The sequence below is a fragment of the Marmota monax genome, unplaced genomic scaffold (assembly GCF_021218885.2).
Source record: "Marmota monax isolate L192 unplaced genomic scaffold, Marmota_monax_Labrador192_F-V1.1 WCK01_AAM20220418_F8-fsc00014, whole genome shotgun sequence".
Classification (NCBI taxonomy): Eukaryota; Metazoa; Chordata; class Mammalia; order Rodentia; family Sciuridae; genus Marmota; species Marmota monax.
The window spans coordinates 837,863-855,036 of NW_026695222.1; the positions used below are offsets into that span (position 1 = coordinate 837,863).

Below are 17,174 nucleotides of genomic sequence, written 5' to 3' on the forward strand. Positions count from 1 at the left end.
TAAAAACTGAAATCAAAGGACAAAAAAAAATGCAGTTTTGAAATTATTTCCACCTGACTTTGATCTGGCTGATGTCATATACGTCTTTCCTTGTTTGTTTTCCAATGTATTGCTTAATTGGGTCCTGTTTTATGATGGAAGATTTAGTGGCTATGAAAATATCAGGATACAGGTAGTTAATGTTAAAACAGCATGGAAGGGGGCTGGGGTTGTGGCTCAGCGGTAGAGAGCTCACCTAGCATGGGTAAGGCCCTGGGTTCGATCCTCAAACCACATAAAAATAAACAAATGAAATAAAAGTATTGTGTCTAACTACACCTAAAAAATAAACATTAAAAAATAGCATGGAAGGTCAGCTTTCACATTGCAGAACAAGTCTATAGCACATTTGCCTATTTACTTGTCTTTTCTATGAAACCACAATACTGACTTGACTCACCTTTACTAAACTGATTTTTTTTCCTTCAATTGAGTTGATCACTTTGTTGGGTATTGTTGCCATACCCTAGGTTTTTAGCAGTGAGTTTCATCTGTCACTTGTGTTGTACTTTTCTACTACCCAAGAAAAATTCAGAGAATCCCAATCTGGCTCAAGAAAACTACATGTTCAGAATCCAAGGTGCCACAAGTAGACTTCCCACTGGCCTGTGGGGTACTTACTGTGTCCAACATCTCCTGAGTATGTGCTGCCGAAATGCAGAACCGAGCCCGAGCTTCTGCGAGTGGAGTAGCTGGAAATCCAACGACAACCACCCCGATTTTTCTTTCTAACATATGCCTTGCAAAAGCCCTTAGGAAAAGGAGGAAAAGTTAACATAAAGGAGACAGAATTATCCTGATCCCCACTGCCCAAAAGGAACATGGAAAATTGATTTTTCTTTTTTATAATAACAAGTAGATTTAAAGTTATTAAACTCTGGTAAATGCAACTGAAAAGAGCCAGGTGGTCATTTGATATCTCCCATAACTAAGTGTGTAGTATTATGGGGTTATTATGGGGTCTGACAAACACATTTGATAATTGTGAGCACTGAGTCTGTTGTGAGATTGAGCAGAAAATGTTGATGTATATGACTCTGGTTTAACAAGACTGAATTGATATAAAACCTTTAATCTGCTGGGTTCCTTGTATTAAAAACACCTAATACATTACAATTACATTAGAAAGAATATATATTAAAGGCAAATCTATATGTTTTAAAACACTTAATACCAGTAAGTTATATTTGTTTATTATAATTTGAAGATCAGGATCTCAGGGTTTGTAGAATCCAATCTCCAACCCAACATTCCCATTCCAGAACCAAAGATCATATTTTACATAAAATCAGAAATAAGAAATAGCAAGGGTCTCATTTTTTTAAGCGCATGAATGAACATATGCAGGTATGCTCTGGGATAATAAACCCATTGACTGGGATCAACGGGAATCAGGCAGGAGGGATGCAGGGTAAGAAGTGAGCACACAGAGAAATTCATGGGCAGATAAAGCTCTTTGATGCAGGGTAAACCTTTATAAGCTCTGATTCCTTCCCTTCATCCTTCTAGCCTTCTTTTTTCCTAAAGCTAATCTCAGTAATAATTCTAGAATATTAAACTCAAAGTCTGTAAATTGCTTGTGCTGAGAGCCAAGGTCAGATAAAAAGGCACATACCCCCAAGTGAGTCTTTCCCTGCTTTGGGCTCTGTTGCTCTCTGCAGGAAACCTTAATTACTGAGTGGCTCTACCCATAAGTAAAGTAAAAGCCTCAGATCTGTTCTGAGCATTAAGAGTTTGCTGGTATATTATTTTAGGCTGGATACTGACAGAGCCACAAAAACCTACAGTCATAACTCAGGAAGAATTTAGAACCAGACATGGAGAGTAAGGCTGCTTGCCCATTCATCTGTCCTGCTGTTTAGAAGTCTGCCTTTTGGTTGCCTCATGCAGAAAGCAGGTTATCAAATGAAGCAGTGGAGATTGTGAGACCTACAGGACACACAGCCTCTTTGGCCCCCTGGCTTGGGCAAGGCAAGATTAGCCCTTTGATTTCTACTGTTCTGTCTCCTTCTTGATCACCCTATGGAAGGCTGCCCACGGAACTGCACAGGATGAGAGCTCATAATTGTCTGAGAAACAAGTCAAGTGCTTTTATTGCTAGAGTACAAACCACCTGACCCATGATCTCAGGCCAATTTTCGGGCCCCAGAAGACCATTTTCACTGTCTGCATGTTTCCCTTTGTACTGAAGGAAGCAAGTTTTGCCAAAAATGTAGAGCAAAATATATGACTCTATTGATTCATTAGGCTAATTCAGGGTCTCCCTGGAGCACTTTTGACTTGAAAACTTATACTACCGCAGCTAATATCCTTATATTAATATATATGATTGCACTGAACATTTTATATAATGAGCTTCTGGGTTTTATTCCCCAAAGCAAATTAGAACTGGCATATGCAGGAAAAAGCTAAACTGGGTGAAATAATAATGATGATGATGACGATATGATGAACATTAGCATCTCACTACATGCAGCATGACCACGTCTTGTGTACCACATCTTGTGTTCCAAGTTCAAGACAAGAACTGCGGAAGGAAAATACAAATCCTCCCTATACTACATACCAAATATGAAACATTCTTGATTATTGAAGTGCTCATTTCATGGGTGACATCACATTATTCTAGATGCCATAGATGATTCCAGTAGTAGAGTTGTAACAGGACTTTGTTCAAAAGGATAACTAGCTAGAGATTATCCTTTCATTTGACAGAAGTGGAAATATGGAGAAACCACAATGTTTTAATAACATGGAAGGTTTTTAAATGTGTAAGTGAAAAAAGTGTTTTCTACACTGTCTGATACAATCAACTCCCTGTTTCTCTGCATATAAACCTTCAATGGAAGAAGTATCATAGAAGGGAACAAAGACAGCCAGTAAAATAAGCTCTTGCCAGCAACTCCTACTAGCGATTATATTTTCTTTCTTACTTTTTCTCAGTTTCTGTAGGAAATCCAAACAGATATTTTTCTGTCACAGTGACTGATTCCTTTTGAATGACAGATGATGGCATTCAAGAGGGTTAAATTCATACTCTGTTTCTTTAATGAGATGTGAATTTTCTCCTATGGATTGAAGCTTGAACGGCTGTGTATTCAAAAGTGCTCATGTTTAGGAGGCAAATTGAATTCTGAGCTTTGCTGCCTACAACCTGTGTGAGCCTTAGAAAGCGGTTTCTAAACAGTTTCAACTGACTGTTGTGTCAATATCCCACCCTCAATGGTTAAACTCGTGAATGATCACTGAGGTCAAATACCCTTGTTTGGCATATAATCAGAATTAAGCAATTTTAGCTTCTCCTGGAAAACAATCTTCAACTGGAATGAACACAACACTTCAACATATCATCCAGTGCCCAATATAGCATCATCGATGCAAGATCTTTACCTGCTAATTTTTCTGGGAGTTCTGTTTTTATTAATGTAAACAAAATTGCAATAAGCATTCTGGAGAGTCATGTGACCACAATGACTCATCATTGTACTCAATTGAAACTAATAATCATCATTATGATAAAAGAACAATAATCACAGCAGTAATGATGGCTATCACTGGCTGAATGCTTATAGTAAAACAAGAACTATGTTAAGTGCATCATATACATTATTGATATTATTAATAACAGCTAACACGGTTATGTAAGAGTCAACATGCCAAATGCTGTAAAGAACTTACCTTGTTTAATCTTCATAATGATCTTAGGAAGTAGGTATTTTTATCTCAATTTATACATAAGAAAACTAGGATTTCAGAAGGTTGGACTACTTTTCCAAGATTCCACAGATTCCTAAGAGGCAGTCAAAATTCTTTTTTGATTCAAAACCACTCACTATGCCATACAGCATATGTTTTACATGAGGCATATTGTATTAGTGACTACTTGAACTGGAATGCATTTGAAGAGCTAGCTGGCTATTGTGCAATAGGGTGACTATAGACAATTATGCACTCTATATCTCAAATAGCTAGAAGAAAGAATTTTGAATGTTTTCACCAGAAAGAAATGATGTTTTTTTTTTTTTGTATTAGGTATTGAACTCAGGGGCACTCAACCACCGAGCCATATCCCAGTCCTGTTTTGTATTTATTTAGAGACAGGGTCTCACTGAGTTGCTTAGTACCTTGCCATTGCTGAGACTGGCTTTGAACTCACCATCCTCCTGACACAGCTTCTCTAGACACTGGGATTATAGGCATGTGCCACTGTGCCCGACTGAGATAGATGTTTTTAACCTGATTTAAACATTATATAGTGTATATTAATATACTGAAACATCATGTAATACCCCATTAATATGTATATATGTACATTTTTAATATATATAACAGTTATACATAGATTTTAATTAGTATAAATGCTTTTTTTTCCACCACCCCCCTTTTTTCCTATTCACAGACTCTTCTCTTTAGGTTGGTTCATTTGTCCAACATGTTGAGATCCTAATTCTGGCTTTCATGAAAGTGAGAACTACCTAGCACACTCCTTTATTGCCACCGCTCCAATATTGTGCACTGTATCCCCAAGCAAGTTTATTTTGGGTGCCTTCTTTTGAGCTAATGATCAAATATTAGTTACCTAAGAGCTAAATTTGGAATTTTCCTTCTAGAACATGCAATTCCCCAGCCACTTTGAGTGTTTTTTTTTTTTTTGGTGTGTGTGTATGTGTGTGTGAGTGTGTGTGTGTGCCTTTCCAAATCATCTACTACTGGGAATTACTGTTGTCATCCTCCACCCCACTGCCGTAGAATGCCTTGGTGTATAACATTTCTATAGCACTCTGTCTTCTTGGATGCTCCATGCATTGTTTTCCTGAACCAGATTCATGAAGAGAAGGACCAACTAGTGGTTCTGGTGTGGCATGCTAAACAACTGATCTTTGTGTTTTAACTGTTATTTCATCATGGTGAAATGACACCAGAGCATGCTTCTAAGAATCAGTCTTCTGGGAACTTTGAACTCAACACTACTCTCCCTAGTTTTCAACACTGGTGCCCCACACCCCTTTCACTGGTACTTTTCTATTGAAAATATCTGTCAGTCTGTCCAGACTGTTAGAGGGTCAAACAGAAATTTCCAGCAATGGCCTTAAGTTGGAAGGGAATTTGGGCTCTTTAGAATCTAAGAAATATTATGTTGAATATTACTTTCCACCCTATGCTTGGTCAAAGACACCAATAAATATTTAGGAACATTTTAGGTTAACTTCTTTTTAACAGAGAGGTAATTAGTCTCACACAGGTTGAAGCATGGCTCCTGTATAAAATTGTCTGAGCCATATGAGAAAAAATAATTTTTTCCTCTATGTAGTTGTTGCCAATGCTCAATTTCAGAGTTGTAAACAGCAGAAAACAACCCCAATAGGCTTACAGCAGAGGCATTAAGATTTGATGTTAGGAGAATGAGCTTTGTTGTGAATCTAGGTTTTGGATTTTGCTCTTAGTTTTACTACCATTTGATTTATATGACCTTGGGCAAGTTGTTGAACTGCCCTCAGCCTTGGCTTTCTCACACCTGAATGAGGATGCCCACTTCTGAGGATGGTCATGAGAGTTCCATGGGACAAGGTCTGATTTGTTTTGATATTGATATTGAGAGAACTGGGCTTTGCAAGTTCTCCCCAAGAAAGACCATGGATTAGAAGGAGGCTCAGGACCATTCTTAATTTATAGTGCAGATAAGTGACTTGCCCCAAATTTCTAGAGCTTGAAGATGGTAGCAGGGAGAGAGTTGGTCCTTAAGCATCTGACTCTTTTATTATAAGACATATGGAAAAACCTCTGCTATGTCTGGCATGTGGATTCTGAAAAGTTGTATAAGTGAGTTCTGAATTTAAGTACCCCTTTCAAATGCATAATCTAATAACTGCAGGAAAACTGCAGAGTGTCAATAGCACCATCTTAGGTCAGCTTGGGGTTCAGGTGTGACTCCAGGAGTCCTTAGATACTTACGCTACTTTACTAGGCATGTAAAGGAGCACAGGAACAACAGGAGACTTATCATTGCCATAGATAATGAATCCCAGTTCCTTCAGTTTCTCTCGGAAGTATTTTGTGTTTTTTGCAAGTTGCTGTATTCTCTGCAATCCTAAAAGGAGACAGGTGTGAAATCTATCAACTTCCATTGAGAAGAGGGAAGCAAAGGTCAACTCAATTTGGCAAGCATTTCTAAGTCTTTCTGTAGGCATGCATATTAGCTGGAAGGGAAGGGTGGGGAAATATCTCCTGGTGAGCAGGTGTGGACACTTTTGTGTGTCTGGAAGACAGGATGAAGAAGAGGTGCTGCTAGGTGTTGTAAGCAAGTAAAGCTAAACAACTCATCTTTGTGTTTTATCTGTTATTTCATCATGGTGAAATATGGTTGGTGCAAAGATTAAGTAAGTTACTAAGGCTAGACTTCAGGGCCAGTGGGGAAGAGGGGGAATATTTATTTGGTGTGAACTCTGTGCTAAGTGCTTTGAATACATTAACTTAGGAGAATCAAGTGTGATAAGAAGTACACACACACACGCGCACACACACACACACACACTCATTGTTGATAAATACATTTTAGCCAAATTGAGCTGGCCTATTAAATTACCCCTGATGTAAGTCTCTAATCAAAGGTTGCCTCAACCTGGTTTTGAAGAAGTAGTGTATCCCTGGACAAAGATTACTCCAGCTGATATCATGGTTGTTTTATGAAGTACTTGGTGGCAGTAGGAAAAAACAAAAAAGAAAAAAAAAGAGAAAAAAGGTGGGGACCTCTCTTTTCCTTAGGCGGGGTGGGGGGTGGGTAGCAGGGAAAGACAACAAGAAGAGTATGTTTCCTCCATCCCTCCATATCAAGGTCTTTCAAGCTTTCGTTCAAAAGCTTATTCTCTGTCCCAAGTATGTGTCCCAAATCAGGGTTCAAACATGTAAGACGATAAAGGGAATTAAAGAGTAGGAGAAGTTCTGAAAACAACTGCCTACTCCAGTCCTGCCTCCAAGTGGTAGGTGAATAAAGCAGAAAGAATTAGAGTGTGTGCTCAATGAAAATGAAGAGGGTTGAACATTTGAGTCCCTTAGATTCAACCCAGTGTTTGCACTCGATGCAGTGTTGCTGTTCAGTGGGAATGTCCTTCTACAGTTGTGCTGGTTGCTGGTAGCTTTCCTCCATTCTGATTGTTCTGACGTTCATTTAGACTGAACCAGAGGTCACACTCTATAAGCTCTGCAATAGTTTGAACATTCAGTCATGGATATTTGGAACTCTTTCCAAGGAAAAAGGCTAAAAGTGTCAATAAACATGTCAATTGTTATCATCTAGTCCCTCCTTAGAAAAAATGGTCCGAGATTGTGCTTTCACAAAGGGTTGAGCAGTGGGTATCTTCTGCTGAGCATCTTTCCTCCAGGGGATCATGATATTTGTATAGAGTTAGCCCTACCTGTCCTTTTTGCTACAAATGTAGATCCAGGTCCAGGATTGGTTGATTGAAATACTCCATCCCTCTGATTATGGGCTCAATGATGGAACAGAACCTGGGATTTTAGGCTCTCTCTTAGGATCCATTGAGGAAGAAGTGAAAGGACAGAGTAGTCCTCAAGCTACATCTTTGTTACCATGCAAAGGAAGCTTGCTTGAGAATAGTGTTGGCTTGGATGAAAGCCAAGGCACAAGGCAGAGTTCTTGGGTGGCATCATTTGAATACTTGGGTTCAGCCACGCTGAAGTTAGGCCATCATTTGGATTTCCTTGTTGTGTGAGCCAATAAATCTTCTTTCTGTTACTTTCAAGCAAATGTGTCCTAAGTGATACAGGTAGCCATTAATTGGATCAGGTGGCTTAAAGGACAATAATAATATAAACAACAATTATAGCCCACACACATCTAATGTCACCACTGTTGTAATCACTTGATGTTGGGTAACTTATTTAATCTTTGCACCAACCATATTACACATGAGGGGTAGCCAAGTAATTTACCTGAGTTCACATAGTTGGTAGATAGTCAAGCCAGAATTTAATCCAGATTTTAACCCCAGGCAATCAAATTCTAGAATCTGTGCTATTAATCTCAACACTATAGTGCTCTGCCCAGGAAATGGATGGTGGTCATATCTTCTTAAGTTTAATAAAAATCTCATCTCTGCCAGCTGTTTAGGTCACAATTACATTTTTATTCATTTCTTCATTTTTGTAATAGAGACTATTGAAGGGTTGAATCTTGAGAAATTTTTTGACAACCTTAAGTTTTAAGGGGTTGGGTAAGACATCAAGGATTAGAAGCCAGGGCTGCTAAAGGGGAGAACTGGTGAACCCCTTTCAGTTTGGGTGGGGGCCTGAAGCTCTGCACACAAGACGTAAAGATGAAACAGTAGGGTAGCCACTAAAGAGTACTTTATCCAATACTCTGACATGTGTTCAGTAGGTTCTGTCATTCCCCAAATACTTCAGATCCTCCTTTAAGACTTTTTCTTTGCTCATCAGACCCAAATGGACTTAACCTGTGCATCTTAATGTGCTAACAACATATGCAGAGGAATGGAGATTTTGTTGAACAGAACATCAACCAAGGAGCAGGATGTTGAATGCTACAATTTTCTGTGCTCCTTTTCTTTTCTATCTTTTTTATTCATGGTCCAATTTCATCAAGTTCCAAGGTGAATAAGCACAACTTGGAAGCACACCAACGTTACAATGGATAATAAGAGCTGTCAAATTCATTTGTATGAATTTTTCTACCGTGGAATATGGAAAAAAAATCATGGTTTGAAAGTCTTTCATGGTCAGGAAAGATATCATTCTGTTCTATTCTTTTCCATGCTTATTTTCTGTTTTATCCTTCCTACAACCTCAGTTTAAGGGAGATCCTTTCCCAACTATGCTAGTTCCTACCAAGCAGACTGTAATGAAGAAAGTATCTGGTGTATTGTATTTTCTTTTTTTAAAAAATGTCTCAATTTTTAAAATATTTTTATTATTTAAGTTGTAGTTGGGCACAATACCTTTATTTTATTTTTTTATTTTTATGTGGTGCTAAGGATCGAACCCAGGGCCTTGCATGTCCTAGGTGATCACTCTACTGCTGAGCCCAAACCCCAGCCCTGGTGTCTTGTATTTTCTCAGGGCATTTGGCCTTTCAATCCCACCATCCTGGCCACAAACAAAGGAAGGAGGATGACCTTGACCTAAGTGAAGTCCACTGGGCATTAGACAAGGAGCCATGAAGTAATCTGTCAAAGGAACCTTGATAAAGACATGATAAATATGAAGTAGACCAACCAGGTCTCTAGCTAGTAGAGTGTGGATGCAAAAAATTTAGTGAGAACTGACAGTTGGCAGTAAGAGTGGAAATTAAAAGACAGAGAGAAAAGCTTATTAGCAGAATCTGCAAAACAGAGTAAGCCATTGGTTGGCAAGAGCTATGGCAACCTATGAAGAAGAAAGGTGGGAGGTGCAAAGTTAGATGACAGCAATAGAAAGAGAAGATATAGAAACAGAAAAAAGCTTATAGTCTAGTGGGGAATGTAGACATGAATCAAAAAATCACACAAATAGATATAAAACTATAATTCTAATAAGTACTGTAAAGAAATGTTATGGGATGTTATAAAAGCTCACACTAGGGAGGTTGGAACAAATCTGAGACATTCAAAAAATGATATGAGCTAGCAAGTGTTCATCAGAGCAAAACCCTGAAAAGAGTATGATGGTATAAGAAATAAGTACAATGGTACCATGGTTTGTAGAACAGAGTGGTTGAGAAAGAAGCAAGATGTGGGATGTAATTGAGTATGAAGAAAGCTATGTCTGGAAACATGGAAGATTGTCTAAAAAAAGGGAGGGGGCATATGAGACTTTAGAGATCAAATAATTTCATGTTTAATGGTTGGGAAGAGGAGGCTGAACCTAAAAGGGAGACAAAACAGTGACAATCAGAGAAGAAGATACATCAGAAGATGGAATCTATTGGATTTATCAATTCAGCAGTCATTGAAAACCTTTACTTTGGGATTCCCAAATGGCATGTAGGTTTACAGAAACAGTTGCAAGTATAGTTTCCTTCAAGGCATGTTTTAGTCAATTTTTTTTGCTGCTGTGACCCAAAGACCTGACAAGAGCATTTTAGAGGAGGAAAAGTTTATTTGGCACTCATGGTTTCTGAGTTCCTTAGATGGCAAACTCCATTGCTCTGTGCCCAAGATGAGGTGGAACATCATGGCACAAGGGTGTGGCAGAGGAAAACAGCTCAGTACAGGAGACAGGAAGCAAAGAGTGACTCCTCTCACCAAGGACAAAATATAAATCATATATAGCCCAAAGGCATGTTCCAAAGACCTACCTCCTCTAGCCACAACTACCTGCCTACACTTACCACCCAGTTAATCCTGATCAGGTGATTAACACACTAATTAGGTTAAGACTCTCATAACCCAATTTCCTCTCTAAACTTTCTAGCATTGTTTCACATATAAACCTTTGGGGGACATCTAATACCTAAACCATAACAATGTATTTTCCCACTCACTTAACAAAATAGTATAACATTCCCCCATCTTCCAATTCTAGACTTGTGAAGTAAACATAAAGGATCTGAAGAGGTGTACAAATTTGTACATAAAAGTTCTGTTGCATAGAAACAGCCTCCTTGGTGTTTATAAAAAAAAAGAATAGTTTTGTAACATCTAAAGTGCCTCTTGGAAACTCATATATGTATAGAGATCAGTCTACTTGAAGATAAAAACTAAAAATTGGGAAGGAGAATATTTACTTAAAATGTTCATTCCTACATCAAAACTCTGTTTAGAGAGATAAAAACATGGGGAGGAAGGAAAGACTACAGGCAGAAGGAAAAAAAGAGGTAAGATTTGTTATAAAGGTGATTGAAATGAAGTCACAGAAATACATCCCAGCCACCAAAATTTATTCCATATGTCCTGTCCCCTTGTGTGTTCGGCTCTTTTGTTGATCCTTAGCTGCACAATGAATAGATGACTTCATCAGGCTGGGTCTGATGACTCCTAAATGTTCCTCCTCTAAGACTGGAAGGATTTCCTGGCCTGGAAGTGCCCGAATGACTTAAATTGCTTTTCCCAATGGCATTATCTTTGCACTTGCCTATAATGACTCATCTGTCATTGGGCTGTTCAGCTACTTAATTGGCCCCTTCTGTCCCTTCTGCCTTGATTAACCCAAGTAACTGGATCATCAGCTAATGTCACCACTTCAGTGCTTCTAGATCCTTTGGAGGCTTGACCAAATACATAATATTGGCTCCAGGGATATCTGACTTGTAAGAGCTGAATGTTTTTGCTTTCGCTCTATCTTTGCTATCTTTGCATCAGTTATTAGCACAGCACGGTTGACAAACCATTATGACACACTCTGTGGTCACCATGTTTCCTCATATAGGTCACTATAAATGCTTTTGGGGTCTTTGGAGTTGGCCAAGATACAACTCCTTTCGATTACCTACTGCTCACTCTTTAAAATTGGAAACATTTGCATTCTCTCTGAGGGCCTGGGGGCAGAGGAGAATTTGTACATATAAAATGCTACTCAACTAGACAGGATGTGGGTGATTTTATTAATTATTCTGAGCTTTGAGATCCTCACTTGAAGAGTACTTTGCAAAAATGAAAGGAATATTTGGCACAAATCCTTTTCTATAGTATTGGTCATTGACAGGATGGTACCTGGGCACTCGGGAGAATGTGTACAACAAGAAAATCCTCTTTGAAATGCCAAAAATTCCTAAGAGATTCTTCTTCCATATCTTACATGGAAGTTAGGAAAGGTCCTTACTCAGATAAGAGAATAAGAAGATTTCTTATGCAGACTTCTGGAGAATTTATGTGTTTATTTTACCTAATTCTAGGTTCTCTGAGGAGGCTGTTGAGTGAAAATGAACAGGCTTTGGAGTTAAATGGAATGGGAATCAAACTCTACCTCGAGAACATAAAGCCTTGAAATCTCAGTGCTATCTGTAAAACAGAGATAAGCTTATCTCATAGGAAGATTGGGAGAAATAAAGGGATTCATGAAGGAAAACTGCTCAGGACTGTATCCAGCAAGTGCTCAAAAAGTTAATTATATTTTTTTAATAGCAGTAGCCCTCGGCATCTTCAGTGGCACCTTGGAATCATCTAGAGAGGCTGGAAAAATCCCATTGTCCAGGCTGTACCCCATGCCAATTGAATCAGGATCTCTGTGGATGAGACTGGGCCATGAATTTTGGTTTTCAAAAGGTGAATTTTTGTGGGGGTGACCTGCTCCCCTGACAGCTACCTGCTCCCAAGTACTCAACATGGAATCAGCCCCCCTGTCAACCTCACCTCTTTCATGAGGGTGGATAAAACCAGGGAAGAACCCATTTCGGCTAATGACCTGTATGTTGCTGTTCTATCTGACCAGATCTCTAGCCCTGTTGGCTTGAGAGATGGGCTAGGTTAACAGAGGCCAAGAGTGCTTTAACCTTCCCTCCAATGCTGTTAAAACAAAAACAGCTGGGGCAGAGGAAGGAAAACAAATAAAACACAAAGCATCTTACTACAAAGCTTTGCAGTCCCCTAATAAAAACAATGGTCTGTGGCGTTTCCAAAACTATGTTTGGGACAACTCGGTCTCCCAGAGGGCCAGAAGGAATTATGGACAGTGGAAACTACCAGAATGACCTATCTTAAAAAAGGAAAATTTCTTCCCTGTAAAACCATTGGTATGCAAGAGAGAGAGAGAGAGAGAGAGAGAGAGAGAGAGAGAGAGAGAGAGAAAGGCATTTCTCCCTATAAGTTAAAGAAGAGATGAATTTGATGAGCCTGTGGGCCAATACCAGTGCCATGCTCACTTTCTAATGGAGGAAACATTTATATACCCAGAATCCACAGGATATATATTAGTTTATTATTTCCTAGGCTCAAAAATGGACAGAAATATACACAGACTTATTATACCCTCCTTAAATTATTTATCACATCACTATTGTCAAAATACAGACTAAGACAATTCAAATATGCTGCTAGGCAGTATTGTTTGGAAAATGTACTCCTTGTCTCTGGAGATGGAAAGTATCATTCCATAAAATATTTATCACCACTTAAGAAGTTCATATTTATGAAAAATTAAGCCAGAGAAAATCAAGGTGATATTAAAGAATGCCCGCAGTGGTCTAAGAATGTTCTATCCACTTCTCTGCCCATGGTGTCCTTGGCTGCTCCCCCTGGCATGGTGTTGGGGTACTGGGGAGAGATCTGGGAGTAAAATTTCAATGTGGCAGCAGAAACCCAGAGTCTGTTATTTTAAGTACTGGACACCAGACAGGACATTGTGTTTCCAACACACTTGGGGCAGAGAGATCTCAGTAAAGATCAAGAGGCTACAGAGCGGTGAGAATCATAAGAATCACATTAGCAGTGACAAGCTTCCCAGTGGGGTGGAGAAAACAGCATTTGGAGTGGTTTGCTGAGAGGAACGCACATTTTTATCAGGCACTGAAGCTCTCCCTTTTGATGTCAGGATTCCAAGGTTACGGCATGTTTTATAGTCCCATACACATGTTCCAAGGGCTCTCCAGGCTGCTCAGTCATGCCCCTGTGGAATGCATGCAGGAGCTGGCTGGTCATTAGAGTGGGTGGCTGGACGTCTGCATGGACAGATTTCAAGGGCTCTGAAGAAAACCCTGCTTTCACCTCCCCACCAGCTGCTCAACAACATCCTTAGGGATTTAATCCACAAGGAGGGGCGAAGAAGGACATGACTTGCATACCTACTGTGAGCCAGCAAATGGTGTTTATGGGTCCCCATTACAGATGAGGAAACTGAGGCTTGGAGATGAGGAAAGAATTACTCAGATGATCTGGAAATGGGCTGTGCCTGAGACACAGTCTGTCCTTTGGAAAAGCTGGCTAATTCATTCAGTATGATCTATGAATCCTATGACTCATGGATACATACATTTCACATGTGAAAAGTTCTATGTACAGGAGCCAGGCCAGCTGCAGAGGTGGGAGTAGAAGCTGAAAAAATTCTGAAGACTGGAAAGAAATGCTCTGATAGAAGACGGTATATATATCCAATAATATACCACTGAAAATAAGCACCCTAAAACAGATATAGATATTCTCACTGCACTGTGTCATGAATACTTACTGAATGAATAATAGGGCCTAATATTAATTCGCATTTAAGCAGAGAACAATTTCTTAGCAAGTCACCAATTATGGAATTTTACACATTAAGGGAGGTAATTTGGGAGGAAAGCCTTCTGGAAACCCTTGTAAATCAGTGATTCTTAAGTAGAGGGATACACCAAAGCCTTCTGGAACTTTTAAAATTTATTTTATTTAATTTTTAGAATATACATATTAGCCTCCCTTCTGCATATATTTTGTTCTAGAAGGGATGTTTATAAAACAACTCTCTGGGCAATTGTGGGGTGTATCCCAATTAAGAACCATTGCTCAAAGTAAAAAATTATATCAAAGTGGTTGAATCTCTAAAAGTAATGATTGATCATAACTGAAGACATCATTCTGTGTTAAAAGAATTTTTGCTGGGTTCCATCTGTCCTTTTTTCTATGAAGATGAGCAAGTCACTCATCATCTCTGAGCCTCAATTTACTATTAGATGGGGATGACAGTAATAGCTGCTTCATGTATTTCCTAGGACTTTGAGGAGGAGGATTAATTTAGCATCTGCTTATTTAGGACTTCTTATGTGCAGGTGGCTATTGTTTAGCAGACCATTGAAAGACAAACACATTCACTATTTACAAGAAGCTTATAAACTAGAAAATTTAATACATTCATAACAGTAGGTGGAAAATCAAGTGCATCATGAAAGAAGTATTAGAGTTTAGAGCAGAGACCTGGAGGTGGTTAGTTCATGTCTTGGACACATAAGTTTGGTGAGGGTTACAGCAGGAATTTGCTCACTTGCCTAGAACATTTGGATTGGAGTCATGAAAAGATTACAGAGTCAGATGAGTGGGAGCTGCAATTTTTACCCTCAGAGTCAGAATTTGGGGATGGGTTGTAGGGAGCAAAGGCAGCATCATAAGCTGAAGACAGCATGTTCTGAGGGAGGTTAGGAAGATGAAGCTCATAGTGTATCACGCATGGATTCAGAGGAGGGAAAACCTAAAGTACAAGCTGGACAGCCAGAGTGGTGCACAAGTCCAAAGTAGGTGAGGAGATACATGTCAATGATTGTTTTGATTGTGACACAAAGGCAAAGGACCTGTCTTGGGCTGGGTAACCTGGTTAATCGGTCCCTTGAAAGAACTCTGAGAAGTCATGCAAATGAAGGCAGACCCTCTTTGGGACATCCACCTACATAATTAAAAATTATGTTTTCACAGCACTTGCTTGGGAGAAGTGCACTGCAGAAGCTCCCAGAGGGGTGGGCAAGGGGGAAATAGATGGAAAGAACTTTACTTTGGCTTTTAACAACACTACCACAGATAGATGATCAAGGATTGTGAACCCAGTTTCCTGGGTTTAAAATCAACACTATCCTTTTGGGCAAAGTACTAAATCTTTCTGTAACTTGGGTTTTTCAGCTGAAAAATGGGAATGATGATGATGATAATTAATAATAATAACAATGCCCATTTAAGACTATTATGACTATTAATATTAAGCACTAAATAGAGTGAGGGGCTTCGCTGTCTAACTGGTCCTGTGGTCAATGTCACTAAAGCCTATCAGGCTGCCTCTGTGCCCTCCTAGGTCTTTTTACTTTGTGGACTATGTCCCCCAATACCTTCCTATCTCCTAGAGTTATAAGCGTTCATCAGAATAACTTTTGTTCTAGGTGCTCAGGTTGAATCAGATGATCACTGAGAATCTAACTATATAAAGTTGTCCCACTTTATAATGGGGTGAAAGCTTTAGGAACATGAACCAATAGTTAGCACCTGTCACAGGAAGCCCTTAGAGGGGACTCAGCTCTTCCAGAAGGAAGAGATTTCAAAGAGAGGCAGGAAGGGATTTAAAGGGAGGGAGATTCCATTACTGGTTTTGAAAACGGTGGGGCCAAAGGTGAGGGATGAGAGAGGCCCTGGATGACAGACAACAAGGACATGGGGACCTCAGTCCTACAACCCCAAAGAATCGAATTCTGTCACAACCAGGTGATCTTGGAAGAGGAGCTGAGTTTCAGACGAAAGCATAGCTACTGGCACCTTGATTTCAGCCTCACGAGAGTCTGAGCAGAGAACATGCTGTCCCCAGACTCCTGACACAAGGAGACTGATAATAAATGGTCATTGTTTTAAGCCTCTGTTTGTGGTCATTTGTTATGCAGAAATAGGAAGCAAATACATTCCCTCTAGCCTAAACACACACGCGCACACACACACACACACACACACACACACACACACACGAAGGGCTTTCTCGGGCAGGAGTCCACCTGCTAAATCCTCCCCAGCTGTGGCAGTTGAGGTAGCTGGTTTTCATAACAAAAGTCTTCAAACCAACTTAGTTAAAACTGAGACCATGTTGGGAAAAACAAAGAATCACATGCAACACCAGCTCTGGGAGATGCCACAGAGGGAAATGTGTTCCTTTTCCAGTTGCATTGAGGTAGCATGGAATTCCAAGCACGTTACCTCACAACTCTCCCACCTCAGAGGCCATCCAGACAGAGGAGACAAATGAGAAGAGCAATCTTCAGTAGGAGTCATGATGTAAAAAGATCTTATTTGTAAGATGGCTGGAAGGAAGTGGCCACACTATCCTTCGGCCCCCATGCCATCTAAAAAACAAACAGATTTTCTTGACACTCTTGCTGGGGAGAATTTTTTAAAGGATTCCAAGCAAGTACAGAATTTCCTGGACTGCCATAAAATCCTACTCTTGGCTAACTTTTAAGAAGAAGACAATGAAGGGGTTGAAGGTTCTGGAACAGACTGCTAGCCATTTTTCTACAATCAGGCAAATGTCCCCTCCTAGCTAGGGTTCAGTTTGTTGGTGAATTTTGTGTTTATTGGACAAACCCAAGTTGTCCTACATGTATTTAAGAAGCAATGCGGCAGGGAGGCAATGCCTGTCACCTTGATTGCTAACCCTGACCTTAGGTTTTCACACACAAAAAGACCAGGTAGAACTTTTTTTTTTTTAAACCCCCCAGCACAGGTGATTAATCATGGGTCCAGGCAGACCCTCCG

General features: G+C 39.7%; 1 protein-coding gene across 1 annotated transcript in view; it reads right to left on the bottom strand.

The window, feature by feature from the left end:
• Sptlc3 (serine palmitoyltransferase long chain base subunit 3) overlaps positions 1 to 17,174 on the bottom strand; it is a 138,743-nt gene that overhangs the window by 7,570 nt on the left and 113,999 nt on the right. The window contains exons 10-11 of the mRNA XM_046433953.2: positions 5,992 to 6,127; positions 661 to 790 (exon numbers count right to left, since the gene is read on the bottom strand). Of these exons, the coding sequence (XP_046289909.1) occupies positions 661 to 790; positions 5,992 to 6,127 (266 nt within the window). The remainder of the gene's footprint in view (positions 1 to 660; positions 791 to 5,991; positions 6,128 to 17,174) is intronic.